Source organism: Rattus rattus, chromosome 1 (assembly GCF_011064425.1).
Source record: "Rattus rattus isolate New Zealand chromosome 1, Rrattus_CSIRO_v1, whole genome shotgun sequence".
NCBI lineage: Eukaryota > Metazoa > Chordata > Mammalia > Rodentia > Muridae > Rattus > Rattus rattus.
In genome coordinates this window covers 148,289,400-148,317,319 of record NC_046154.1, presented here as the reverse complement: position 1 = coordinate 148,317,319, position 27,920 = coordinate 148,289,400, and the positions used below count along the sequence as shown (strand labels likewise).

The following is a 27,920-nucleotide window of genomic DNA, read 5'->3' as shown; positions in this document are numbered from 1 at the left end:
TATGACAGACATTTTCTTTACTAGGCAATGAACAAAAAATAAGACATTTCTCATAAATTCACAACTTAGTCCATTAGAAAATATCTTATTCTACAATCTCTCTGAGGTGCTTTTCCATCAGGTTCGTCGTGTTGTGTCCCTGCATTTATATTTGGGTGATAAATTCCATAATACACACCAAGAAAAATAATCCCAAATAGAAGAGAGAGAACGATGGTGGCACTGATAGGGATAAAATAGTCAGAGTTAAAGATAGAGAGAGGGTAAATCCAGAACACAGTCAAGATCCCCAGGGTGCCTAGCACCCTTACAGTGTAATAGCAAGACATTGGACATTTGGTATTCTGCCCCTTGATATTAAAAAACGTGAACACAAGGATAAATCCAACCACCAGCCTATATAAGAACTCCATACCTAGAGAATTGCAAAACTGAGTGTGATTTATAAATGCCCATATGAAGCCTACAGTCCACAGAAATAAGAGCAGAAGCAGAACAGTCCTCACATCCACAAAGAGCAGAAGTACAACACTCAGCATCCAGGATAACAAGGTAAACAACTTGTAGAAGAGATACGTGAGCTTGGGCCAGAATCCTCTGAGGAGATTTTTATCAGGCAATGATTTTCTTAAAGCTATTTGATAGTCGACAGTTGACCAAGAAATAGCACAGCAGGAAACCATGATGACCATGTCTACAAAAGAAAAAAGACACATTGGTTTAGGAGTGGGGACAGTGATCTTAGTAACAGTAACAGTAAAGTAGCATGTGCCGTGCATGCTGTACAGTGTAAACACACACCAACATATCAGGTAGCTTATGTGTCTAACTCTTCGAGATTCCCACATTGCACTAGTGGAGCTGAGGTTTGAAGAAATATATTACTCGACACTCGTCAGGCTGGAAAGTGATGGGTCTGAGATTTGTTGGTGTGCTAATCAACTGTGTCATTGTACTTTAGAATTATACTGAATAGATTCAGTAAATAATACTTTGGCTAAACACTACAGTTGTCTTGGTTTTCTACACTATTTGGCTTTAACCTTATTCCCATACCTAATCCATTGGGAGATAGCTTAATGGATAACGAGACAGTTAAAAAGAAATTTTATAAGTGTATATCATTGACAAAATAACTTTTCAGAACTCATAGACCCTGAGTCACATGACCAAACAGGCTCTGAAATTCACAAAGCTCCACAGGTTTGGCACCATTACCTATTTTGTCCCAGCGCAGAGCGAAAGGTCATTACTGTTCTGGAAATACAAGTCATTGCTACCTCACTGTCAAAGCAGAGGATGGTTTAAAGAGGGAAGCAAATATAAAGCAAAACCAGAAAGAGTCGCAGAGAATAGAGTATGAGTCCCTTTGTGTACGCAGTATCTGAGGTCACGTGCACAGCCAGATCTCCAGTGATGTCTCTTGATGAATCTCCTTACAAACATCTTTCTCCTCTCTTGATTTTGGCACAAAACACTCAGGATCTTGACTTAACTTTTCTCCTCCTCTTTAATTATAATACTTCTCCTAAATTGTCTAGTTTTCGTTTTTTGCTTTTTTTTATGTTTTCAATCTTGTATCGATGACTGTTTTGCCTACATGTGCCTGGTGCCTGCGGAGGCCAGAAGAGGGCATTGGATCTCCTGGAACTAGAGTTGGGGATGATCACGACATGGCTTCTAGAATGTGAACCTGGACCCTGGGTAAGAGCAGTAAGTGCTCTTAACTGCTAACCCATCTTTCCTGCCCATGTGATGTATTTTTATACTGGGGCATTTATTTGCATGGATTTGTTTTGTTTTGTGAGACAGATCTCACTATGTAGTCCAGCATAGTTTAAACTCATGGTAAACTGTGCCTCCAGCTCCTGAGTGCTGAGATTACAAGTGTACACTGCCATGCCAGGCTTTAATCTCCACCAAATTAACGTATACACATGGTTTTAAAAATTCTACAAATCTTAAAGAACCCAGAAGTCCCTTGCTCTAGCTCCCTTGACACTGAGCTACAACCCCCAGAGGACTTCCCTCGGAGCTCCCCTAGCTGTCCCTGTGGCATGCACTGTCATAATTCTACACAAAGCACAGTCTGAGTTTATCCCCAGTGGACACTGCTCACCCACTTTTCATTCAGAAAAAGGAAAAGGTGGCACACAGAAACGCGGTTTTCCTCCAGTCCCTCTCCATCCAACTCTCCAAAAGAGAAACAAAATGATGTTTGGTAAAAAATCCTCAGTGTTCACTTTATCACAACTATGTCAGTAGGGCCTGTGTCGGTTTGAGCCTTGTCTTTTAACCTCTCAGTAACTATATTGTCTTCTTTTAGAGCATTTCATACTTCCTGTAATTAACATTTGCCTTCCTTCACACTTCCACACTCTAGGAAGTCATCAAAACTGAATATCATATGTGTGAGACTCAGAAAAGCCCTCAGGGTACAATCGCCTTGTGAATCCTGGTCAGTCCCAGGGCATTCCCACTTTCAGGACTCTTCCATATGTTGCATCCGACATTTTGCACTTAGGAAAGTTTTTTAAGTATCTTATATAATGCCATGTTTTCAATGGAAGGGTCGCCTCAGAATACTTCAGTCCTTTAGTGAAACGGCTGACTGTCACAGTCTATTTCCCAGGTACGTTCCATCCTGAGTGGAGAGAGCAGCTTCCAGAGAGTAGGGCTCCAAGCACTGGGCAGGTAGAGGCCCCAAAGGGACAGATATCTCCCTCACTGGACCTTAGAACAGCCTCAGGGTCACTTATTTTGCTCAATGAATGGTTACCCTTCCTGCCAGGAGAAGGGCTCTCTCCCTGTCAGAACAGATATAGTCTCCGCCGGCTGAAAACCACTCCCTTCCTTGTGCCTTGGGGCACTCAGTGTAGCCACCTACCCAGAGCCTTAATAATCAAGACAATATACTGTGTTGGGATGGCAGGCAACCCAGGAGGGCTTCAGACTAAATTCTTCCAGGCTCTGCCTCATCCCCACCCCACCCCACCCCACCCCACCCTAAGTCCCTCTGCCCAAAGATAAAGCATAGATAAGATTCGCTTTTCCGAGCCTGAGTCTGTCTGGTACTGCCCTTGTGTGGTTGAGAAACCAACCTCATCACTATTGGCCCGTTGCTACTAGTGACGTCTTTCAGGCAATCCTCAAGACTTGATAACTCTCTTAGAGACAGTCCTCTTCACCCATCCGCCTACTTGAGATGATTTCGAAAAGCTCTTACAAGTTCTCTTCACCACAGAGGCCAGAAAACTGGTTCCTGGCCCCACCGGGGAACTCACGCAGCAGCTATGGTTCCTGGCTTTCCTTAACCACCCAGATTGGGACTTCAACACCACTAAAGATAGAGAGCCTCTTAAATCTGCCAGGCTCTGGTGGCAGGTCTCAGAGCGGCTGTAAGAAGACCACTAATTTGGCCAAAGACAAGCGAAGAAAGAAATAGCTCTAACCTTCATTAACGAGACAACACCAGACATCAGGAAACTCCAAAGGTTCAAGGACTAAGAAAAAAGAATCTAAAAGATAATGGCAGAAAAGGTGCTTAATATTGACAGAAGAATAGGGGGAAAAGAGAGGTAAAAGAACACAAAGAAACAGACTCACGATCTGAGAAAGATCCTGTTAGCGGCCACGGACAAACCAGAAGACTGTAAGAGACATCCAAACAAATGGCTTCTAGAAATCTATATACTTATTCTGGTCCTGGTGCTGGGCCAATGGTCTACCTGTATAAGACATGTCTAAAACAAATGACATCTACAAACATGTGTGTGTGTGTGTGTGTGTGTGTGTGTGTGTGTGTGTGTATAGATAGCTAGATAGATACATATATGTATATATGTGTGTGTATATATGTATATATACATATATGTGTGTGTATATATGTGTATCTATGTATATATATGTGTGTGTATATATACATATACATATATATGTATATATATATGTATATATATATGTGTGTATATATATATATATATATATATATATATGGGCCCTAAGGGCCCAAAATGCTCCCACTTAGAAAAAAAACAATTATTATTATAAAAAGGGACCCTGGGTCAGAAACTGCCCCAAGTAGGGGATGGGGGGAGGCTATTCAAACTATGGTCTTAAAAGATGCCCAGGATAAGTCTAAACATAGAGAAAAAAATCACCAGCTTCCTTAGGGATAATAAAATTTACAGTTTATAAATGATCTCTTGGTGACAACAAAACCAAACAAAAATGTCTAAAGAAAAAACCAGGACCTCTTAGAGACCTTGAAAATATTAAATTATTGATCCTCTGCTAAAAAGGGCCTACTCTGCCAACTACAGGTGACCTCCCTAGATCGGGGGGCCAAAAAAAATTTCTACATCAGCTTTGGGGTTGCCAAAAGTGACTAAGTACATCTCCTCATGGATGAGAGATCTAGGCCCTGGCACCAGCCAATGGCCTACCTGTCAAAGAAACAGTTGGCCCCCCTGTTTCTACATTACCACTGTGATGGCCTTCTGGTTAAGGATGCTGACACTGTCACTGAGCCAAAGCCTGACCACCACCAATGCCAGAATGGCTCATTACCATGCTATCCTCTTGAACCCACCTGCCCCTAGGATGACCTAAACCCAGCTGCCCTGACACCTGACCCAGACATTGATACACCACTTCATGATTGCTTGGACAGTTTGGCCCATATCAGTGGGACCAGACCAGATTCTCAGACAGCCTTATTCAGGATGGACAGAGGTATGCTGGGACAGTGGTGGTCTCAAACACCAAGATCATATGGGCAGAGCCACTCTTGACAAGAATGCCAGCCCAAAAAGCTGACCTAATAGTTCTAACCAAGGCATTAGAGCACAAAAAAATAAATAAAACAAAAGCAAACAAAAAAGGCAAAAAAACAAAACAAAAACAAAAACAAAGACAAAACTGATAGCTATTTACATCCATGGGGCTATTAATAGGAAGAAAGGTGTTCTGATGACAAAAAAAATATATATATATACATATATATATATATTCTTACTAAGGACTCTAAGAAGCTGACCATCATTCACTACTTGAGACACCAGAAGAAAAAAAAAACAACTTTCAGAGGGCAATAATAAGACAGATCAAGCAGACTATCACACTGCCCTAGAAATCAGACCTCTCACCCCTTGACTTCCCTGGGGTCTGACCACCCTAAATATTCAAAAGATGAGCTATTCTGGGGTAGAAATTGCCCGTGTCCCAACATTACAGCAGGAAGTAGAAAACAGCAAACCCATCATGCCAGAAGAAATAAGACTGCATGTACCTCAGAAGATCTACCACTCCTCCCATGGGGGTGTTTGGAAACTACAGACATTGAGATCAAGATTAGAGATGTCAACTCAAGATAGCTGAGGTTGTCAAGAACTGTGTAGTCCGCCAGCTAACTAATGCGGTAACTAACAAGAAGAACCCCAGCCATAGGATCAGAGGGGCAAAGCCCAGTCTAGAGAGGGACAGACTTCACAGAGTTGAAGCCAGAAAAATTAAAATATAAATATTCATGGATGTCTATAGATACCTTTTCAGGTTGGACTAAGGCTTTCCCCGCTAAACATAAAACTACATCCACAGTGACAAAGAGCCTCTTAGAGCACAGACGACCAAGGTATAGACGTCCTCAGATGATAGGGTCAGGTAATAGAACAGCTTTTGTATCCCAGGTAAATCAGAGACTGGTCAAATATTCTAGAGTTTAGTTAGAAACTTTATTGCACATAGAGATCCCAGAGTTCAGGACAGATGGGGAGAATGAACAAAAGCCTAAAAGAGACCTTAACTAAATTGACCTAAGAAAGTCACAGTGACTGAGCAATTCCCCTTCCCTTCACTCTCTACTGGACATAAAGCTCCCCTTAGAGAAGGGACTCACCCCTTTTAAAATCATGTTTGGAATACCCTCCCCCCATTTTTCTTAACATACAAGCAAAGATCATTGCTGAGTTTGAGGTCGCAAAGGTGTCCAATGGGCTCAGAAACATGTTTGCCCTAAACTTCATATTCTCTATAAAGCAGGTCCTCCTCCAGCCAGGGGTCGTTAGAGCCTCATTAAAAGGGTCGCTCCCCTCACCCTGGAGGTTGTCAGTATTACAACATAAAACCACAGACTTGTTTACAGTTGATGATGACCCAGACCAGTGGGTCCCCCTGTCTTCCACTGACGGGACCCCTACCAAGCCCCAGACACCACAAGAACTGGACAATGACAACCAGATCCCCTCTAAAATATAATGATCCAGTCCTTTCCAGTCACCAATACATCCAGGCCTGAGTTAACTGAGTCATAAAGACATAGCCCTGTTACTGTTTTCATGAGATTAGCTATACTACCAGTCCCTCCAAACAAAGCCTAAAAGCTTCAGGAAGTCCCATGATTGGCCTTCTAGCTACCAAAGAAAGGGGGAAATGAGAGGCCAAACCTACTCCATTTTAAAGCAGGCCTCCATCTTAAAGAAAGAGAAAAAGTCTGAGAACTTGGCCTGCAGCAGAATTAAGTTGCACCCGGCACCAGCATGGCTTGTCCTTAGCCCACACCCCAGACTCGCTCCCTAGCTACTTCCTAGCAACAGTCAATCAAAGATTAGTTGGACTGTTTCAGATGTATCTTCAGATCTTTTGTGATTGTTTCATCTTGCTTCAGAGCACCCACCTGTCGGCTTGCACTAGGATTCAGTTACATACTTGCCAGGATGGACCCCCCTCGCTTACTTCCATTTCCTCTAATCCTTGTCCTGCTGAGTGTCAGAGGCTACTCTGCCTTCCCTTCCTGTCCTGCTGTGTCAGCTGAGATGGAGGAGAGCCCAAGGCCGAGCTTGTAATAAGAAGGCCCTAATGCTATCACACCGGAAACGGCTGCTTGGTGGTGTTTTGGGTTCACAAATGCTTCCTGACAAAACACCTCAGATGCTTTTTAATAACTTGTGTTGATCTCTTCTCCCTCTGTCTATGCGTTGGTCACATTTACATCCATTCATATGCATACTTGCATACCTTACAAGGTAGAACCTGCATAGACAGGGAGCAGTGGTTTTGTTTGAGTTTGGGTCATCTCATTTATTATCATACTTTCCATATTCATCCACTTTCCTGCATTTCATAACTTCATTTTATTTATAAATAAGTAAAATTCCATAGTATATACATACTGCACTTTCCTTAGCTATTCATCTGTGGATGAAGACCTAGTGTGGGCCCATTTCCTTGATGTTCACAATAGAGCAATAATAAACATGGCAGTGTCAGTATCTCCCTGTTAGAAAATGGAGTTCTTTGTATATATGGCTGGGTGACCCATATGGTATGTCTATTTTAAATTTTCTTAGCTACCTCTGTATTGATGTCTCCTAGAATGTACCTCTTTTTACCTTCTTCTCAGCATCTGTGATAGCCACTTGACTTGGGTGGGATGAAATCTCAAAGTCAATTTAACTTAAATTTCCCTGATGGCTAAGAATGTTGAATACTTTCCAAGATACTTTCTGGGACCCTAACATGATGGTAACATGGCTTTAAATGCAGCTCTTAGGAGGCAGAGGCAAGCAGAACCAGCCTAGGTCTTCCAGGTCTTTTGTCTAAAGTGTATGGTGTCTTTAGCAATAGGACATACAGAGCAAGTTCCAGAACAGCCAGGCCTACACAGGAAAACCCTGCTTCAAACTGACCAAACAACAACAATAACAAAAAGAGAAGATGCAAAATGGAAATCTGTGCCCGTTTCGCTGATGGCTGTTTGTCAATTCCATTAGCCCATTTTCTAACAGAAACTATGGAAATTTGGTGAATAACTTTTACAGCTCTTTGTAAATTCTGTTAAAGGTGTAAATTAAGTTAAAGGTTTTTTTCCTCCCAATCTGTGGGCTGTTCACTCTGTGGACAGCTTCTTTGCTGTATAGGTCTGTGTTGGTTCTAGAGGCCGGTTCCTGTGCCAGCCAAGTTTTGTTCAGAAACTTTTGTTCTTGATTGCACCATCCCATTTCCCTCTAGCAGTTTCAACATTGCAGTTTTCAAATTACAGTCTTTGCTCTACATTGAATTGATTTTTCTGTACAAGGATTTAATTTCATTCTTCTGCAGGTGAATATGCAATTTTGTCGCACCATTTCTTGTAATTAAAATTGTTATATATTTTTACTTTTTAATAAATATATATCACTTTCCGCTTTCCTTTCCTCCCTCCAATACCCCCATATACCCTGTCTCTTGTTCCCTTGTAATCTTGGCTTTTTTTTCTTAAACCATTACTGTTAGACACACACACACACACACACACACACACACACACACACACACACACACAAATATATAAATATAACCTGTCCATCTAGAGATGCGTATATGTATATGAATCCAGGACTGACCATTTGGTGTTAGATAACCAAGTAGGGGGCCCATCCCTAGGAAAGACTATTTCTCTCAGTCTCGGACTTCCTTACTTCCTGCAGTTCTTTGCTGTGGATGGGCCCTTTGAGATTTCCTCCTTCCATGTTAGCATATCTGTTGGTGTTACACTTCTTTAGGTTTTGTTTAGGTAGTCATATGGGTGAGGTGTTGTGGTTGAAACTGTTCCTGTCATTGATAAGAAGTACATCTCACAGCAGATTTCCTGGACCTCTGGTTCTTACAATCTTCTGCAGTGTTCCTTGGGAGTTACATTGTAGATGTCTCAACTGGGGCTGGGTATCTCACAATCACTTCTTCTATAACAAGGTTATAGTTTTTGGTAACAATCTATCTATTGCAAAGAGAAGTTTCTTTGATGAGGAGTTTGGTTTTCCCATTGCAAAACCAAAAATGCTAATACAAGACAAAAGCAAACTAAACATTCCCTCAGGAAAGGCTGGGAGATTCTGCACAAATATCTCCCCAGGTCTTTGTCATGTGGGGACCAGACTCCTCAGGCCTTGCCATAAGGAAAACCATCTGCATTACACTCATGCACCTTTCCCAGAAGAGGTTTGGCCACCACCAGATAAATGTTAAAACACTGTTAGGAATGACAATGTCTTTGTGATGTGCCAGTAGTAAGTCCTCATCAAAAGTCCCTGACCTCTCCAGTCCTCAAAGTTAACTAGATACAAACACGTGATTCTCCTCCTGTTAAGCTATCCTCAAGTCCAATTAAAGAACTGTTGGTGACCACCAAGATATCACAGCTTCACCCTTACGTTCATGCCTGCAATCCTAGTTGTTGTGGTTCATAGGTGTTACAACTGAGTAGAATCATTGATTGCTTTTCTCTCTTGGAAACTTGCATAATGAGTTCCAGTACTAAGAAAGCTAATTCTTGTGGGGCTGGGGGGCTGTCAAGCCAGATCCTCCTCGGTTTTTTTCTAACGTATATGGTGTCTTCAGCAATAGAGTTTAGCCAAGGACAACATCAATAGACTGTATCGTTTGGGTAATCTCTTGATTCCGTCTGACTGACAACTGGAAAGGTGGTTTCTCATGACTGGTATTGGGGATTTAGATAGCTATGGTTTTTGGGGAGCACAGGCCAACCCAACACCATTTCTTGAATGTTTCTTGTTGTTTCTTAATGCATGTTTTAAACACCTTTGTTGAAACTTGGGCAGCCATAGCTTATTAGTTTATATCCAGATGCTCTATTCTGTCCCATTGGTCTACCCTGCCTGTTTTTATGGCGGTACAGAACTGTCTTTATTACTATATTTGTATTTTACAGTTTAATTCGAGATCAGCATTGTAATAACTCCAGCCAATGTTCTTCCGCTTCATTATTGCAGTGGATAGTTGTTGTGTGGACTTCTGTAGATCTACGCAAATTCTTAGAATATTTGTATTAGTTATGTAAGATATGACACTGGAATTTAGATGGAAATCACATTAAATCTGTAGATCACAGTCATTTTCATCACATTAGGCCTGTCAAGTTAGGAACATGGAAAATCATTCCATCACCACCTCATCATCATCTTTTCTGTTGTTGGTGGGAGGTTTTTTCATTGTTGTTGTTTTGTTCGTTTCTAGTCTGGGAGATTTCGTTATAGAAGTTTTCCCCTTCCTTGATTAGGTTTATTCCTAGGCACTTTATTTCTCTGAGCTATTATAAATGAGATATTTTTCTATAATTTCTTTCTCTGAGAGTTCTTTGTTGTCTATATGAAGGATTCTGATTTCTGCATTGACTTTCGTCCTACAACTTTCCTGAGAACACTTTATTTTTTTGTACCTTCTCTGGAGTCTTTTAAGTATAGTATAATAGTCTGCACTTAGGGACCCTTTGACTTCTTCTTTTCATCTTTTCATCCCTTTATGTCCTTCTGTTATCTTGTTTATCTAACAGGACTGAGATTTTTATTGAATAAAAGTAATGAGAGTAGAAAGCCTTGTCTCTTTCCCAATTTTAGAGGTAATATATTCAGTTATTATTATTGTTGTTGTTGTTTTTTGTTTTTTTGTTGTTGTTGTTGTTATATTAGCTATGGGTTTATTGTTTATGACATTTACCATTTTGAGGTATGATTTATCCATTTCTAACCTCTTTTAGATTTTTATCATGAAGTATAGAGGAATTTTAATCCAGCAACATGATTGCTCTTGCAAGGGATCACATCCAAAGACCTTCTAGCTCTGTGTGATTAGACTGTTATGCAAACACACCCTTAGTGCACACCTTTAATCCCCAACAATAAATGTAAAGTTAGTTTGTAAAAGGAAGCAGACATGTTTGAAAGTGACACCAATTGAGGGACAAAGTGATGAATCAGAGAAAGATTTGACAGAATGAGTCAGAAGTAAGATTCACCCAGCTCTCAGGAGAACAGACAAGAAAGAGAGGCAATTTAAGAGTAACTCAAGAGAGAGGTCAGTTCAGTTGAGTGGAGTCGAGTTCATTCATGAGTTCATCCAAACATGTTTCTTTCTTCTAATCATTTATTTTCTTAAGAACTTGCTTCTCTTGGCTTCTGACTGAATTTCTCTGCTTGGCCTCAAACTAACTCTGGTAATTTGTTCTAATGTTCTAGCTCCTTCTTATTCTCTGGCTTCAACTGCCTCTGCATGAACTCATGAATGAACTCAATTCCACTCAAACCTTATAAACAATTTTGATGGAGTGTGATCTCATAAATGCTTTTTATGAATTATAATTTTTGGGAAGACTTTTCTAAGAGCTATAAGTTTATTCTAAATGTCTACTGAAACTTACTAACCAAGTTCTCTGCTGCTAGATAATTGTTCTCTCAGATAACTGTTCTCTCTCTCTCTCTCTCTCTCTCTCTCTCTCTCTCTCTCTCTCTCTCTCTCCCTCCCTCCCTCTCTCCCCCTCATTAACTTCCTTCCAATTCTTCCCTTAAGAAAAAGAGCCATGAAGAAGGGGAAGGGACACATGTCCCTGTCCTTAACCCAGACGCTCTCTTCAATTGATAACTCCATGGAAGTGACAGTCTCTCCAGGAGAGTGTCAGTGGTGAAACTAAGTGCATGGTGCAGGGCCAGCAATAGATGCCAACTGGAAATGCACTCAGTGATATCGCTGGAGATTCCTTGTCTCGTAACGTCATGTCTGGGATTTTTCTTTCTTTTTCTTTTCTATTAAACTTCTACTTAAACTAAACTAAAATTTATTTATTTGTTTGCTTATTTAATTATTTCCTACCCTATAGGTCCTTTGTGCATATATCACAGCTTCTGTTTTTGTGTTATGATGATATCACTAAATATGCAAACTAGTGAGTCTCTGTGTCTATATCTGCTTCTTGTGCTGTCTCTTGGGCTCTTCTTCTTCTGTTTGTTTATTTTGTCCTATTCTGATTTGCTTGGGCTTTTTTATCATATTCTATTCTATTCTATTCTATTATTATCTCTTAAATGACTGTTCATTTTCTAAGGAGACACAAAAGAAGTGGATCTAGAGGGGTGGGGGATACTAGGAGGGGTAGAGGAAGAGGAAACTACTGAGGATATACTGTATTTTTTTTAAAACAATAAAAAAACAATAACAATAAGAACAGAATATAGCATAAAGAGTCAAAAGCTTAAACAATCTAAATTAACATAAATAACAGGCTGGTGCGTTTGAGAAGAAAAATGGGGAAAGTTTCCTGTACAGATTTAAACAGTTCTGCAGGATGCACAGCAGAATGCAGAACAAGTCAATTGCTACCCAAGTTCTCTGAAGCACCCCACGGACTAGTAACTACAGCAGCCATTTCCCTTCAGGGCAGACAAGGGAAGGAGCATGAAAATCAGAGAGAAAGAGATATCTTTACACACATCTTAATATTTGAAACATGCTGAACTTCATTTCAAAAAGTCTTAGGAATTAAAAAATTTGAAAGCAGACCTGGGATTTATACAGTTGTCATAAGATCTTGGTGGCATACCGAGATCACTAAGAAAGACTTACATTGACTAAAATTTGCCTGGCCACGCTCCAGAAAGGCATAGAGCTGAAGGATGAGTTGTGGGCAGCCTTCCAGGTAGGTCTCAAACAGTCTGAGCATGCTCAAGTCGGTGGCCATGTCTATTGCTTCTTTGTGAGGATCTGTTTGTTCCTCCATAAAATTACTTGTCCTGTGGCTGTGTTTGAAAACCACATGGTAACCTGTTCTCAGGGCAAACCAATACCTGTAAAGTAAACATATTTCTCTTCAGTTATATCTTTTTAGACATTAAGTTCATTTTAAATAATTTGTAAAAGGTAAAATGCATATTTATGAGACATGAATGTCCAAGACATGTATATGTTCAATGTCTAAATCAGGTTAAACATGTCTATCACCTGAAATATTTATTATTTTTTATAGTAAAAATAAACAAAAATCCTTCTATATATTTGAAATATACAATAAATAACAATATTGTTATCTATAGGCTTCCTAGCATGCCACAAACTTTATTACTTCTTTCTCATACTATTATTTGATGTCTGTAGATCAACTCTCTGCACTCAGACATTTTATGGTGTATATTTGTGTATATATTCAAGTAATATTTAAATACAGAATTTTTGCACACATATTTTCCAGTACATTACTTTGTAATTACTTCAAAGACTTCACTTAAGATTTGGACCTCATGAAATTTTAATGTCTGTGTGATATGTCTACTAAGCAAATATGATAACACTTCATTTTCACAACAACCATAAGATAAGATCTGGTTTCATTTCACAATCGGAAAGGCTAAGGTTGAAAACGGGTAAAATGATTTGTTGACACTTATACAGAGAGTAAGGGGCCAGCCTAAAGCTCAAACCCAGCTCGTGGGTCTGTGTCCCAGGGCTATCTGTGGGGACTGAAGGGAGGGTTCTAGCAAAGGGGAAAGGGCAGGAGCAGGAAGAGGAAGTGCTTCTGCCACCTCCAATGTGGCTGTGGCTGCTGCTGCTGCTGTGGCCACTCTAGTGCTGCTGCCCCATGCAGACACTGCGCTGCCTGTGCTGAGCTGAGCTGGCAGAGGGCTGGCTGGAGAGCAAACAGGGTTCAAGGGAGGTTCTGGTGATAAATGCTCCAGGAGAGTATTCTCTTCCCAGGTAGTGTTACAGCTCTTGTAACGATGCTCTCAGATGATGGGGTAATTCTCACACACCTTTATTCCTTCTGGATAGGATCTTGTATACAATTTGGGAGTGGGTGGGGTCTGACAGCAGGTGCTTCCCATTGGCTTGGCCTGAGATACCTCATCTACATGAGTAGGGACTTGTGAGTGCTGTCTATGGTCTGATGTCCACAATGTTCTCTTTGGGGGGCTGTGGCTATGTGGCAGCTACTGGAGTCAAGAGCAGGCTAAGTTCCTACCACCCCTTCTGGGTCTCTGGTGCTTCAAGCCCAGCTCAAGCTTACCAGGTTTCCTCTTATAGTCCCACCCCACGCCAGATTCTGATCCTTACCTACTGTGTTCCAAAAGACAGCTCCAATTTAGTGTTCATTGACTTCTCTTAACTACAACACAGAACATTTCCTTCCCTTGTTGTAAAAATGAAAACTCAAGAAGAGATGGAATCTTTCCTATTTCATTTAGTAAATTCTAATATCAACAAGGATCCTCTGAGAATTTTTCATAGTAGAAATATAAAAGGAAAACAAAACAAAAAACACTCAAAGACCCTTAAAGAACCCTGCCCAGGCCCTTCTCCTGAAAGAACTTTTAAATAAATACCAGCTACAGCCTGCAGATAAAATTCATAATTTTAAAAAAGTTTCATTTTTATTTAGTAGCAATTTGAAGCTAGTAAAAGACAACCAAGACATTACTTCGATGGATAGATAGATAGACAGACAGACAGACAGATAGATAATTTGCAGACCTATAAAGGTTCTTTCCAAATTTCCTGTATTCTAACATCAAATATAACCAGACTCTAAACACTTCATACCACTCCATCCCCAAGTTAGTCAGGCGACCCCTGACTCAAATTATCTCACTAGCCCATAATTATTCTTCCTGATTCTATTCTGTGGAGCAGGGCTGTGCTGCAGCATATAAGTGGAGTTCAAAAAACAGCTTTGGGGAGTGGGTTCTCTCCTTCTAACTGATGTGTTCCAAGGATCAAACTCAAGTTGTTGTCTAGCTTGTAGCAAGCTCCTTTACCTTCTCTGGTGGTTTGAATATGCTTGGCCCATGGGAAGTAACCCTATTAGGAGGTGTGGCCTTGTTGGAGAAAGGTTGTCACTGTGGGGGTGGGCTCTGAGACCCCCCTCCTAGCTGCCTTGAAAGTCAGTTTCTTTTGGCTGCCTTCAGATCAAGATGTAGGGCTCTCAGTTTCTCCTCCAGCACCATTTCTGCTGCTGGCCTTCTCTCTGTGATGATGATGGACTGAACCTCTGAACCTGTAAGCCAGCCCCAATTCAATGTTTGCCTGTATAAGAGTTGCCTTGGTCATGGTGTCTCTTCATAGTAATGGAAACCCTAACTAAGACAGCTTCTGAGACATCTTGTCTACCCCTGGTTCATTCATGTTCCTCACATAACCTATTTCCTTCACAAATCAGACTGAATTTCTTAAATATAATTCATATGTCATTGCTCTAGCCAACATGCTCGCATTTAAAATCACAAATTCTTACCATACCTTCTAAGGTTCTCCATGACCTGCCTTCACACAAATTGCCTTTCTGCCTTCTCCCACAATACTGGTGTACCTCCTTGTTACTACTCTTCACAGCTTAAAGGAATCTGTCTTCACAACCAAGTCTACCTGGAACTTCTCTAAACTCAATATTTTAATAGTTGGTTCTTTAAATTAAGTTTCTACTTGACTATCACATGTATAAATTAGATTCAGTTTGGGCTAGAGGCCAAGGTAGAGAAAATGTCAACTAATGGTCTCTATCCTGAAAGCCCTTGTAGCTCAACACGTGTGCCAAGTTGTTATATTACTAAGCTGCAAAATAAAGTACAAGAGAAAAGCAATTATTAGAAATATAAACACCACACTGTGAAAGTATTGCATAGAAGAAAAATCAACACTGCCTGGGACTAATTTATGAAGCTTTACCTGAGTCTGTACTGAGTATCTAGTGCAACAGGAAATATCGGGTTGCTATTCCTGAAGTGGTTTACAAACCAGTAGGTTAAATACTATTTAAAAACATGAAAATTGCATAAATATTATCAACTGTACATAGAGAGCCTAATTAGCACAGGCAGCAAAGACTGAGAGAGGAAGCAGATGCCAGTGTTAAGAGTAGAAATATACATACATAGATATACAGGAGGACCACTTGAGCCTGGACTGGGTGACTGTGAGACCATATCTATATCAATAGATAGGTAGGTGGATAGGTAGGTAGGTAGGTAGATAGATAGATAGATAGATAGATAGATAGATAGATAGATAGATAGTAGAGGATAGATAATAGACAGACAAATGCTGTCTGGCATCTCTTTGAGGAAAATATAGGTTCACCTGAGAGAGGGGCATTGTGGTATGCCTTCTGTGGATTAACTCAATTTGGATAATTAGTGTAGAGAGATCCAGCTTACCTGTGGACAGGGCTATTCCCTGGGCAGGGAGATGTTAGACTCTACAAATTAGCACAATGCGTATCCATCATTTCCTGTTCCACATTGTGGATGCAATGTGAACAACTATTTCAAGTTTCTACTTCCTTAACTTCCCCACAATGATGGACTATGAGACAAAATTAAGCCATTCCCTCTTCAGGTGATTTTGTTGACGTATTTTCAATCCCAGCAACAGGGAAAAAAACTGAGACAAGTAAAAACCCTAACAACACCAAAATATCTCGATTCAGATTCAGATTCTGCCAATTCCTAAGTTCTCTCTTTGCTCAGTTTCCAAAGCTGAAAACTGGAGTTCCTCACCATCGTTCTGCTAAGTGGACTGCTGCCCCACATGACCTATCTTATGAAAGATACTGTGCCTGGACCATGTCAGTGGCATGTGAGCCCCTGGGAAACAAAGTGAATAAGCTGTGCATAATCCAAGGAAACAAAGGAGTTCTGTGCAATCGTGCAATGACCCATGGCAAGTTTATACAAAGTTTTGCTTATTTGAGGTTAATTTCATGGAAAAGAAGATTTGAGTTTAACTTCCTAATTGGTTGATCATTGTTTCAGCTTTTGGAGCCAATGATCCAATAGAAAGCCCAAGACAATTACGCTTTCTCAGCATAATTTATCTCCATATATTCTTTCATTTGAGGTCCTGTTTTCCAATAATTGCTGCTATTAGACCCAATGGACTGAATATCGAAACAATTGATCACTTAACCAATAAATGCATTAATTAGACAGTTTTCAACTAAAGTACAAAGGGCTAATTAAGTCTATGTAACTCAAAACTCAGGAATATTCCCTGTAGAGCCAGTCAGAATGGTATTGTCAGGAAAATTCAAAAAATAAAAACAACTAAATATCCTGGTGAAGATACCAGGGTAAATGAACACCTACAGAGTACTGGAAATAATTAAATCACTGCAGTCACTAAGTAAACCATTAAAGAGAGCTCCCCAAACATTAACAGTCAAACTACCACATCAGTCCAGATGTCTATTAACAAACAAAAGTGTGAAGAAAGTGTAGGGATCTGGAGAGACGGCTCACTGGATAGATTCCAGCACCTATCTAAAAAGCCAGGCATGGCCAAGTAAGTGCCTTAGCCCCAGGGTTGGGGATGGAGACAGGAGAATCATTGTGGCTTCCTGAATCCCCGCATGTATTCCCACACAGGGAGAATTCTGTCTCAAAAGAATAAGATAAAAAGTGATACCCAACATACACATGCATGTATACATGTGTATGCAGCTGCTCACATGCGCAACTGTACATACAGCACACACACACACAAAATTATATAGATACACAAAAGAAAATGTATATATCAGCAATGGCGTTTTATTCAGCTATGAAGAATGAAGTAGTACCATCCATTTACGTGAAGATAAATGGAATTTGAAACCATAAAGTAAGGGAAAGAATCAAATTCAAAGAAGAAAAGTATCATATTTTGCCTAATATACCGAATCCTAGATATATATATGACATAAAGGTAGAAGGGGTACTCTTCAATGGGAGAAAGAAAAGGGTCAAAGGTGAAAAGGATAGAAAGAAAAAAGGATGTAAAAGATGGGGAAAAGCAAACATCACACATGTTCTCCTTTGTGTGAAAAGTCAAATCACATAAAAGTCACAAAAACAGGGATAAGATTACTCCATAGAAGAAGGAGATGAGGAAGAAGTACAAGAGAGAAGGCAGAAGGGTGGATGCATATGAATAAGGTACAACAATACACATGGATGAGAACGTTCTAATGGAATGCACTAGACTGCAAGCTGATGAAACAGAGCAATATAAAAAGAAGCCACTTAAAGCCCAACGCTGGTGTCTTTTGACCTCGTATGACTACATGACTCATTGAACCTCTTGCATCACGTCCCATCTTATCTGTTGTTTACATATAATCTGTTTGCACATCAGCATTGACCTCTACCCTATTTCTCTTCACCTGAATGAGAATGTGAACTTCCAGAACTGACAGAAGTACTGTTTTGCCAGATCCCCTAAAACCAAAAGACTTCTTTCTCATTGCACATTTTGCCTTTCTTAAACAAAGTAAAATGCTCTATTAAGTTAAGATGCCGTATTAGTGAATCTGGAAACTTCTGGCAGTACAGCGATGACTCATAGCAACGGCAATAGCAACAAGCTTTGTGCTGCTCAAATAAGAACTTTTGTACCTTGATGACTCAGCTCCAAAGTGTGGGCATGTCTGTTTGGACTAAAGAATGGTGATGTTGGTTAAAGTCTCTCAGGTCTGACACTCAGTCATGCAGCATCCAGCTTGTAGGAGTCCCTTCTCCTACCCTGACTCTATTCACTGAAAAATCCACCTCTTGGTGCTGACCCAGACTGACCCTGCACCTCTCACCCCTGTCTCTCCAGCCTGCCTGCAAGAGCCTCTTCTCCACAACACCTCTATTCCTTGAGAATCCCTCTTAGTACTAATTCAATCTACACACACACTTTTCTATTGCCCCCTCCCATCTCAGCTCCTTTCAGTCACCTACCAACTTGCCAAAGCACTATCTTCTAGGAACCAGACAGCTACAACATTTGCCTAGGATCAACAGACAGCAACAGCAACTGAAAAGCCCACCCAAAAATAACAAGACCAGACATCAACATCAAGAAACAGCCCAAACATTATAACTCAAGATGCCTGCCTGAATGTAGAACACAGCATGGACAGCCATGACAAAATGCCTCCACCAGAAGACAGTAACATTATTACTGCAGACCCCGAGAAACACAGTGCAGCTGAAATACAAGTCAAAGACTTCAAAATAGAAAATAGGAATGTGCTCAAGGAGCTTAGAAAGGATATAACTAAATTCCTCAAATTCCTCAATGACATCTGTTAAAAAACAGACATCTGAATAAAAGAATGAAGTCAATTCAAGACTTGAGAGGGAATTTAACAAAGAAATAGAATTTTTAAAAAACTGAAATAAAAACAGAAATCAGAATGTTAGGATTTCAAACAAGAAACCCAAAAATAATCTGACCAACTGTGATGGTCTGAATAAGAATGACCAGCATAGGTTCATTATATGAATGCTTGGTCACTAGGGAGTGGTGCTACCTGAGAAGGATTCAGAGGTGTAGCCTTGTTGGAAGAAATTTGTCACTTAAGGTGTGCTTTGTGATATCCCAAGCCAGTCTCAGTGTCCTCTCTCTCTCTCTCTCTCCCTCTCTCTCTCTCTCTCTCTCTCTCTCTCTCTCTCTCTCTCTCTCTCTCTCTCTCTCTCTCTCTCTCTCCCTGCTGCCTTTGAGATCTGCATATAGAACTCTCAGCTACAAGGTCTGCCTGTGTTCTGCCATGTTCCCCACCATGAAGATAATAGACTAAACCTCTGAAACTGTAAGCAAGCGATTAAATGCTTTTGTTTATAAGAGTTGTCATGATCTTGGTGTCTCTTCACACCAATAGAATACTGGATAAGACACCAACAAAGTACAAGACATAGAAAAGAGAGTCTCGGGTGTCAAAGGATACTGAGAGCTCAAAGAAAATAATACTCTGGAAAAAGTGCAGGCTCAAAATATTCAGGAACTCTGGGACATTATGAAGAGACCAAATCTACAAAGTAAGGAGAAGAATCCCATCAAAGGAAACAAATTTTTAAAACATCATAGAAGAAAACTTCCCCAACTAAACAAGAAAATGCCTATTAAAGTACAAGATGTACACAGAGCACCAAATAGATAGGACTAGAAAAGAAATTTCCCATGACACACAATAATCAAAACACTAAATGTACAGAACAACAACAATGATGACAACAACAACAACAAAAAAGAGATTAAAATCTCTAAGGGAAAAAGAACAAGTAACATATAAAGGCAGAACAAATAGAATAACACCTGACTTCTCAATAGAAACTCTAAAAGCCAGAAGGGCTGTGGGACAGTGAACTGTGCCAAGTAACTTGAGTAGGTTCAGAGACCACAACACCCAGGCACCCACCTGAGATGGTAGGCATCTCCCTGCTCCCTACCAGATTTCTAGCCCAGAACAGATGAACCCACTACCCACATAGGTCACTTAGCCCAGAACAGAGTTCTCCATGTTAATGAGGTAGCTAGAGACCCAGAGGATTTAACCAGTAAGCTTCCCTACCCTGAAATTCCTCCCTGTAAAAGCCCACTCTGAGGTGTTGGCATGCATCCATTTTCCATGATGAACAGTCAATGAATGGTATGGGTAAACATGGACTGTCTCTTTCATCAAGAACCACTATGGGGAGCACAGAGAAGGCCTTTGCCTATAGAACCACAGCCTAACTCTCCTGCAGACAATCATCGCTAAGCTAAGGACTTTCATCAATGGGCTAAACTGCAATTCCCTGCCCCATCTGCCCTGGGGCTCATCCTTAGCCCTTTGGCCCACATTGTCCCCAACTCCCCATGTCCCAGTGGCTTCTAGATGTCCAGGAGTTTAGGAGGCCCATGGACCCCAAACTCTTCATTCCCACTCCATGCAGTTTCCAGCGGCAACTGGATGCCTGTGAGCTTTGGCCTCCCATATTCTATGCTGTGTTTTTCCACCCCCTAAACAGTGTATTGGCACTTCCCTAAAGCCCAAAGCCTAGCAGCAGAGGTGGAAGGGCCTATGAAGGTGTTCTACAAATTCTGAGAGACTTCAGATGCCAATCAAGACTATTATACCCACCAAAACTAGCAACCACAATTGACAGAGAAAGAAAAATATTCCACAATAAAAACATATTTAGGCAGTATCTATCTGCCAATCCAGCTCCATAGAAGGCACTAAAAGGAAAACATTAGTCTGATGAGGATAACAACAGAATTGACAGATCCAGGACAGAAATAAAAGCAGGGAGAAAGAAACACATGACATAACAACAAAATAGCAGGAACCAATCAACACTACTCATTGATAATGCCCAATATTAATAGTCTCAGTTCCTCAAACAAAAAAACACAGATAAATGTATTGTATTAGAAAACAGGATTTATCCCTCTGCTACAGACAAGAAATACGCCTTAACATCAAGGATAGACATCACCTCAGGGTAGGCTTAGCCATTTTAATAGACAAAACAGACTTCAAACAAAAACTAATCACAAGAGATAGGGAAGGACACTGTATTCTCATTGACAGAAAAATTCCCCTGGAGGATATGTTACTATAAATATGTATGCACTAAATATGGGGTACCCAAGTTCATAAAAGAAACTACTGTAGCTTTAATCACATATGGAGCCTCACGCACTGATGCTGGAAACAGCAGTACCCCATTCTCGTCAACAGGAAGGTCATCAAGACATCACTGAACAGAGACATGCTGGAGATAGCTGACATCATAAATCAAGTGGACCTAACAGATATAGAACATTTCACTCAGACACAAAAGAACATAGCTTCTTTTCAGCACCTCGTGGAACTCTCTTCAGATTGAAAACATCCGAAAGATTATCCACCATAAGATTCATCCAAGAGACACAGTGATAGTCAACATACCAAATCAGTAAACATTCCGCTACAGAAACAGACTGAAAGGCAAAAATAATATGATTATATTTCACTAGGTGCAGAAAGGGCCTTTGAAGAAAGAAAGAAAGAAAGAGAGAGAGAGAGAGAGAGAGAGAAGAAGAAGGAAGAAAAACCTAAAACCTAAAACCTCCATCAGGAAAATTTTACAGTTAAGAAACACTTTCAGCAAAGTAGCAGGCTACAGAAAGGGAAAGGGTCTTTACAAATTATTCGTACTTGGTAGAGGGTTAAAATCTAAATCAAATTAAGAACTAAAAAACCGGACCATCAAGGAAACAAACAACCAAATTTAAAATTAAGGTAGAGAACTAGCCAGAGAGCTCTCAAAAGAACACAATGATTTCTCCAGGAAATGTGAATGGCTGAGGAGCACTTAATGATGTGGACAAGCGCTCTTAGCCAGCAGGGAAATGTAAATTCAAGTACTTTGAGATTTCACTTTTCACCAGTCAGAATGGCCAATGTCAGCAAAACAAATGAGCTGGCAAGGATGTGGGGGAAGAGAAACTGTCCTCCATTTATGTGCCACTATGGAAATCAGTGGTGTGACAGTTCCTCAGGAGGCTGGGCACAAACCTCCCTAAGGATCTGCTATCTTGGGCATATACCCAAAGCATGCTTCAACCCACATCAGAGATAGTTAACCCTGCCATTCAAACCACTACAGAGGGAGACGGGGTAGGGTATAGTGATGAAAAGAGACGGCTCTGTTAAGGAACTAGAGAAGGTCTACGAGTTCTGTAGTGACCTACACTAAAACTATGCTTCAGAAGCTAATAGCGTGAGCCCTTCTTGCAAATAAGGAGCCTTGTCCATTTGATTATCTGCATTTAGAAACAGACCTTTGGCTTGGATAAAATAGCAACGCTGGGGTTCGACATGCACTCACCTTGTGAAAACTCCTCCTTGCAAGCAATGAAGCAGAAGAAAATAATGTTCATTTTCTCCTCCTGCTTTCTTTAAGTCGTCCTTCAACCATGAGTAGCTAAAACAATGGACTATGAGTGTTCCACAAAGTACAAAGCTCAAGGTTAAAACACCAAAAACATATTGTCCGTCGTGGAAGTACCTAACAGTTAGGACAATGTCCGCAACTAAATCAGTTACATAGATTATAATGCCCAAAACTGACATTATAAAATTGCATATGGTGTATTTCATTATGAAGGCCTGTGGCTCTTGCCTAGCTACTCTTTTTCAGATACAAAAATAGGGGAAATACCACAATGGATACTAGTGTATCTTTTGTGTTAGCACTGAATTGTAATTTCTACTCTCTGAGTCTACTCAGAGAAAAGAATATGGTGATATAGTTCAGTGACAGAGTGTTTATCTAACATTTATAAATTCCTATATTCAGTCCCTAGTACCAAAAATAAATAAATAAATAAATACTATGAAATCGGAGCACTAAAACAAAAGTGAATAACTTTAACTTTCTTTTTTAAAAAAATCTCTACTCCAGATCCAGTAGCACAAGAAGGCCCTGCTGTATCTTCTCCTCCATCACGATCTTCATTACAGATACCAATGTCTAGAACAAAACAAAAACATGTCGTTAACGCTTAATAAAGCCTGGCCCATGGAGTTATCAAGATCCCATGTTTCTAAATAGAATATCTGCACTAAATATACTTCTTACCTTTGGAAAATCAAGTCTCGTTGTTGATAATGTCATCTCAAACTCAAGTACTTAGCATTTAAAACTGTGTCTTCTCATGGGATATTTATTACAGGACCAGTTCTTTTTTTTTTTTTGGTTCTTTTTTTCGGAGCTGGGGACCGAACCCAGGGCCTTGCGCTTCCTAGGCAAGCGCTCTACCACTGAGCTAAATCCCCAACCCCAGGACCAGTTCTATTGGCCAGAAAAGACATGCAAACAGTCTAAATGCTACCAATTCCAAATCACACTACAGAGCCACAGTAGCCAGCACAGCACACCCCTGGCATGAAAACATGGATGTATACCAACCAATAGGTCAGATTAGAGGACCGGAAATAAGCCCATACAGCCACGGTGGCATGCTGTGCCAAAAACATGCCTGAGGGAAAAGACAGCCTATTTAAGACATGGTGCTGGGGGTCTGGCTGTCCACACATAGAATAATGAAATTAGATTCCTATCTCTCACCTACAAAATTCAGTTCAAAATTAACAAAAGACCTCAAGGTAAGGCTTGAAACTTTAAAATAAATAGAACTTAGGAGGAAAAGCTGAACATGCTGGCATGGGCGAGGACTTCGTAAAAACGATTCCAACAACTCAGGAAGCCATTCGGATTGTTTTAGATAGATAGAAGATAGATAGATAGATAGATAGATAGATAGATAGATAGATAGATAGATAATAGATAGAAGATAGATAGATAGATAGATAATAGATAGAAGATAGATAGATAGATAGATAGATAGATAGATAGATAGATAGATAGATAGAAAATAGATAATAGATAGATGATAGATAGATAGATAGATAGATAGATAGATAGATAGATAGATAGATAGATAGATAGATAGAATAGACAAGTGAATTGAACAGAGAGCTCCCAAAATAGCAAATAAAACCAGTCAATAAACATTTACACAAGTCAAACACATCTGTTTATTTATGGAAACATTCATCAAAACTACACTGGCAGGCTAAAGAGAGAGCTCAGCCAGTAAGAGCACGTACTGCTGCTCCAGCAAGGGAGCCGAGTTCGAGTCCCAGCACCTATCAGTTCCCAACACTTGTATCAGGCAATTGGCAACTGCTTGTCAACTTCAGTTCCAGGGGATTTAATACTCTTACTTCATGGCAACATAACACCACACACACACACACACACACACACACACACACACACACACACACTTAAAAATAAAGACTAGATCTGCAATAAATAAATACCTACATTGAGAGTGCATCGCATTCCATCAGAACATTAATCATCAGGTATCCAAGCAGCAGACAATGCTGGTGCGGACATGGCATGGAAGAAACCTTTGTACACTATGAGTACAGATATAAATCTCTGTGCTCACTACAGAAACCAGTATGCCAGCTCCTCGTCTAGGCATCACGTAGATGTCTACCAATGAGCGAACGGATGAAGAAGATGTGGAATGGCTAATCATAGTTGCCATTTGCAAGGAAAGGAGTGAAGTCACAGATTATCATGTTAAGTTAAAGCAGCCTCAGAAAGCCAAACATTGCATGCTTTTTCTCACCTGCAGAATGCAGGCTTTAAAACAATATTCGAAAGCAGAAGGAGTACAATTGTGAAAGAGAAAAGGGAAATAGGAGCGGTGAGGCGGAAAAAGGAAGTGCTTATGGGAGTGAACTAGATCAACATGTATGATAAGCATGCGAAAGAACAGCATTAATGATTTCTGTAAATTAGAGACAGCTAATTATTTCTAATCTCACATGCACATATCTGAAATAAGTAGACTGGAAGACAGGGCATCAGATATTTTCATTCTTCCTATTGTTAAAAATAATCCCCTCTTAGGTATCATTCTTTATAATAAATATAAAATAAATATAATAAATGCATAATATATGATATATAATAAATATAAGACTATTAAAATTATCAAAATACATTTAACAACATAATAATAGCTGTATAAATTTCTAATATCCATTTTACTTGGAAATTGCAAGCAGTCTTCCCACCTAGGGTTATGTTTATGGATAGGCAGAGGGATATACTCTCTTCTAATCATACCGCATGAATGCGAGGCCTGGGTCAATAACTGTGACACTTACTTCTAGTCAAATGATACAGTCGTAAAGAAAAATAGTAACTTTGTTTCAGAAGTTAGAGTAGAGGACACAGCTAAGAAACTGCCATCTGCAATTGGAGGAGAGCGAGCATCTCCAGAAAGCACCCTCGCCAGCACCTTGACCCTGGACTTTGGTCTCTAAAACTGTGATAAAAACCAATTGTAATCTGATGAGTCTGTGGTGTTCTAACTGTGAACCACTGGAGCTGACACAGTGTTCTTTATAAAGAACGCTCAATCTCTAAAAGTCTGGGGGTGAGGGTGGGGGTGGGGAGCATTACAAAAAAAAAAAAAAAAAAAAAAACGCGCATGCAAACTACGGCCTGCTGTTCTATGTCCTTTTTCCACCTATAAACATTTTGTTTACTAGTCTACAGAATAATCCTAGGTTGTATTTTATTCTACCTATGAAGCATGAGTTAAAAAAATCTTTAATTCATTTTCCAGACTCTTTCAGCAGAAATCAAGTGATTTCAGAATATTCAAACCAAACTACAATAGTTGAACTGAAATTTTACATAGAACTTTTAATGTAAGTAACTGACTTATAGGCTATTATACCCAAGGAGTCTGTGTATACACTTATGACGCCATCCACAAAAGGAACTCCCGGAGTCTGACATGATTAAACTAAGGAAAACCCAGGTCGTTTTTTCTATAGAGTCGTTTCTAAGAAACAGAAACTGTATTATTACCAGAACATTTGACTTAATACATTTGTTAACATACAATGTTCGCATTCTTACTTTGGTCCGGCAGAAAAAAAGTCCAACAGGAAGTAAACCTACACAGTAAACAATGTAGCCATCTTATAAACACCGCACAACCTCTCTGAATAATTACACAGTTTTATAACTTTTGTATTACAGATAGTTCATCTCTAGCCCCACAGTTGATCACTGTTCCAATAACACCCGAGTAAAAATAACACCACTGACAAAATGTGGCTTCTACTTACGGACGTAGTAAGACAGTTCGACGCATTTCATTGAGAGAGCAGCCCAGCTGTATGGCAAGCTGGCTGCCAGCCAAAATATATAATCTTTGCCCTAGCACATGATTGTTCTGCAATAAAGCAGATAGCTAAAAGAAATGAAAACTGGGAAAGTTTCACTTAGTCAGCCAAACCATTCATGTAAAACTAGACTTACCTGTGACAAATATAAAAGCCTTCTTTAATTCAATGTCCCTTCTTGGAAGTCGTCAGCATATGAGTTTTATTTCTTCACTGTCGAACACTTTAGGATCAAATATTAAAATGAAACTGAAGTCACCTGTTAGTCACATGTCCCCTCTATCTGCTGATAGGAGTCTGTACAAGCAATGGCAGGGCACCTCTTCCAACCCTCACTGAGGAGACATAGTATGCTTCCTTCTTTATGGTTAGACACCCACCTTTAACATATTTACCATTTAATAGTTAAGGAAATATAATCTGAGGGAGTGTGTCCTATTCACAACAGCTTCAAAATAAAATAAAATAAAATAATATAATATAATATTCCTGGAAGCAAACCTGACCAAGCAACTGACTGAATGAATTCTACAATAAAGACATGAAGACACTGGAAAATGGATAGAGTGTTCATGCTCACTGATAGGCAGATATAATTGTGAAAATGTCTCTATATTAACCAAAAAATGATCTACAAATTCAATGTACACCCATCCAAGGCCCAGTGGTCTCTTTTCAGAATTAGGTAAAAATCCTAAAATTCACATAGAAGCACAAAGGGCAGCATATAGTTAAAGAAAAAGGAATAGTGCTAGAGATGTCACGATATCTGAACTCAAATTATATCATTCATAATAGTAATGCACAGTGTGGAGTGAACACAGAAACAGGCATGCAGACCAATGGTAGAGTGGATAACCTCAGAGTAAACCCACAGTGACAGCATAACTTGGAGAAAAGACAATCTCTTTAACTATGGTGCTGAGCAGGGCGTTGGTGGCACAACCCCTTTAACCCCAGCACTCAGGAGGCTGGGATTCAGATCTCTGAATTCAAGGCCAGCCTGGTTCACAGAGTGAGCTGCAGGACAGTCAGAACTACACAGAGAAACTCTGTGTTGGGGTAAAAATGGTACTGAGAAAACTGGATTTCCACAAGTAGACAGATGAAACTATTAAGTCTTCAACTCTGACCTCAGACAAATGGCTGAGGTGCCTATTTGCCCTCGTATCCCTCAGTTCCAATCTGTTACCGGGTATGGCTAGCATACCCCACCATCTACCCTGAGCATTCCAGCCCAGCGGAATTGTTACATATACATAACAACAGGTGCTGGGGAAGATGTGGGGAAAGAGGGGCTCTTACTTGTTCCTAGTGGGTATATAAAGTCCTCCAGACACCATGGAAACCAGTACAGAAGCTCCTCAAAAACTGAAAGTGAAACTACCATATAACTCTCAAACATGAAGCTGTCAGGCATATAAACTGAAGGAATCTAAGTCCACACACCACAGACACACTGGCATGTTTTCATTAGTTACTTCCATATTGCTGCAATAAGAAATCATGGCCAAGGCAACTTATAAAAGAAGGTTCTTAACTGGGCTTGCAGTTTCAGGAGGTTAGCATCTATAATGGCAGAGCAAAGGCATGGTGGCAGGTGGTTTAA

At 40.1% G+C, this 27,920-nt stretch overlaps 1 protein-coding gene across 1 annotated transcript; it reads right to left on the bottom strand.

Annotated features, from left to right (window-relative positions):
- Nucleotides 1-23,060, bottom strand: Xkr9 (XK related 9). The gene is made up of 3 exons (XM_032906815.1): nucleotides 22,416-23,060; nucleotides 12,391-12,611; nucleotides 1-694 (listed from the first exon to the last, which is right to left on the bottom strand). Exons 1-3 carry the CDS (start codon nucleotides 22,685-22,687, stop codon nucleotides 66-68), a joined length of 1,122 nt encoding a protein of 373 aa, XP_032762706.1. The 5' UTR covers nucleotides 22,688-23,060; the 3' UTR covers nucleotides 1-65.
- Nucleotides 23,061-27,920: the final 4,860 nt, after the last annotated feature.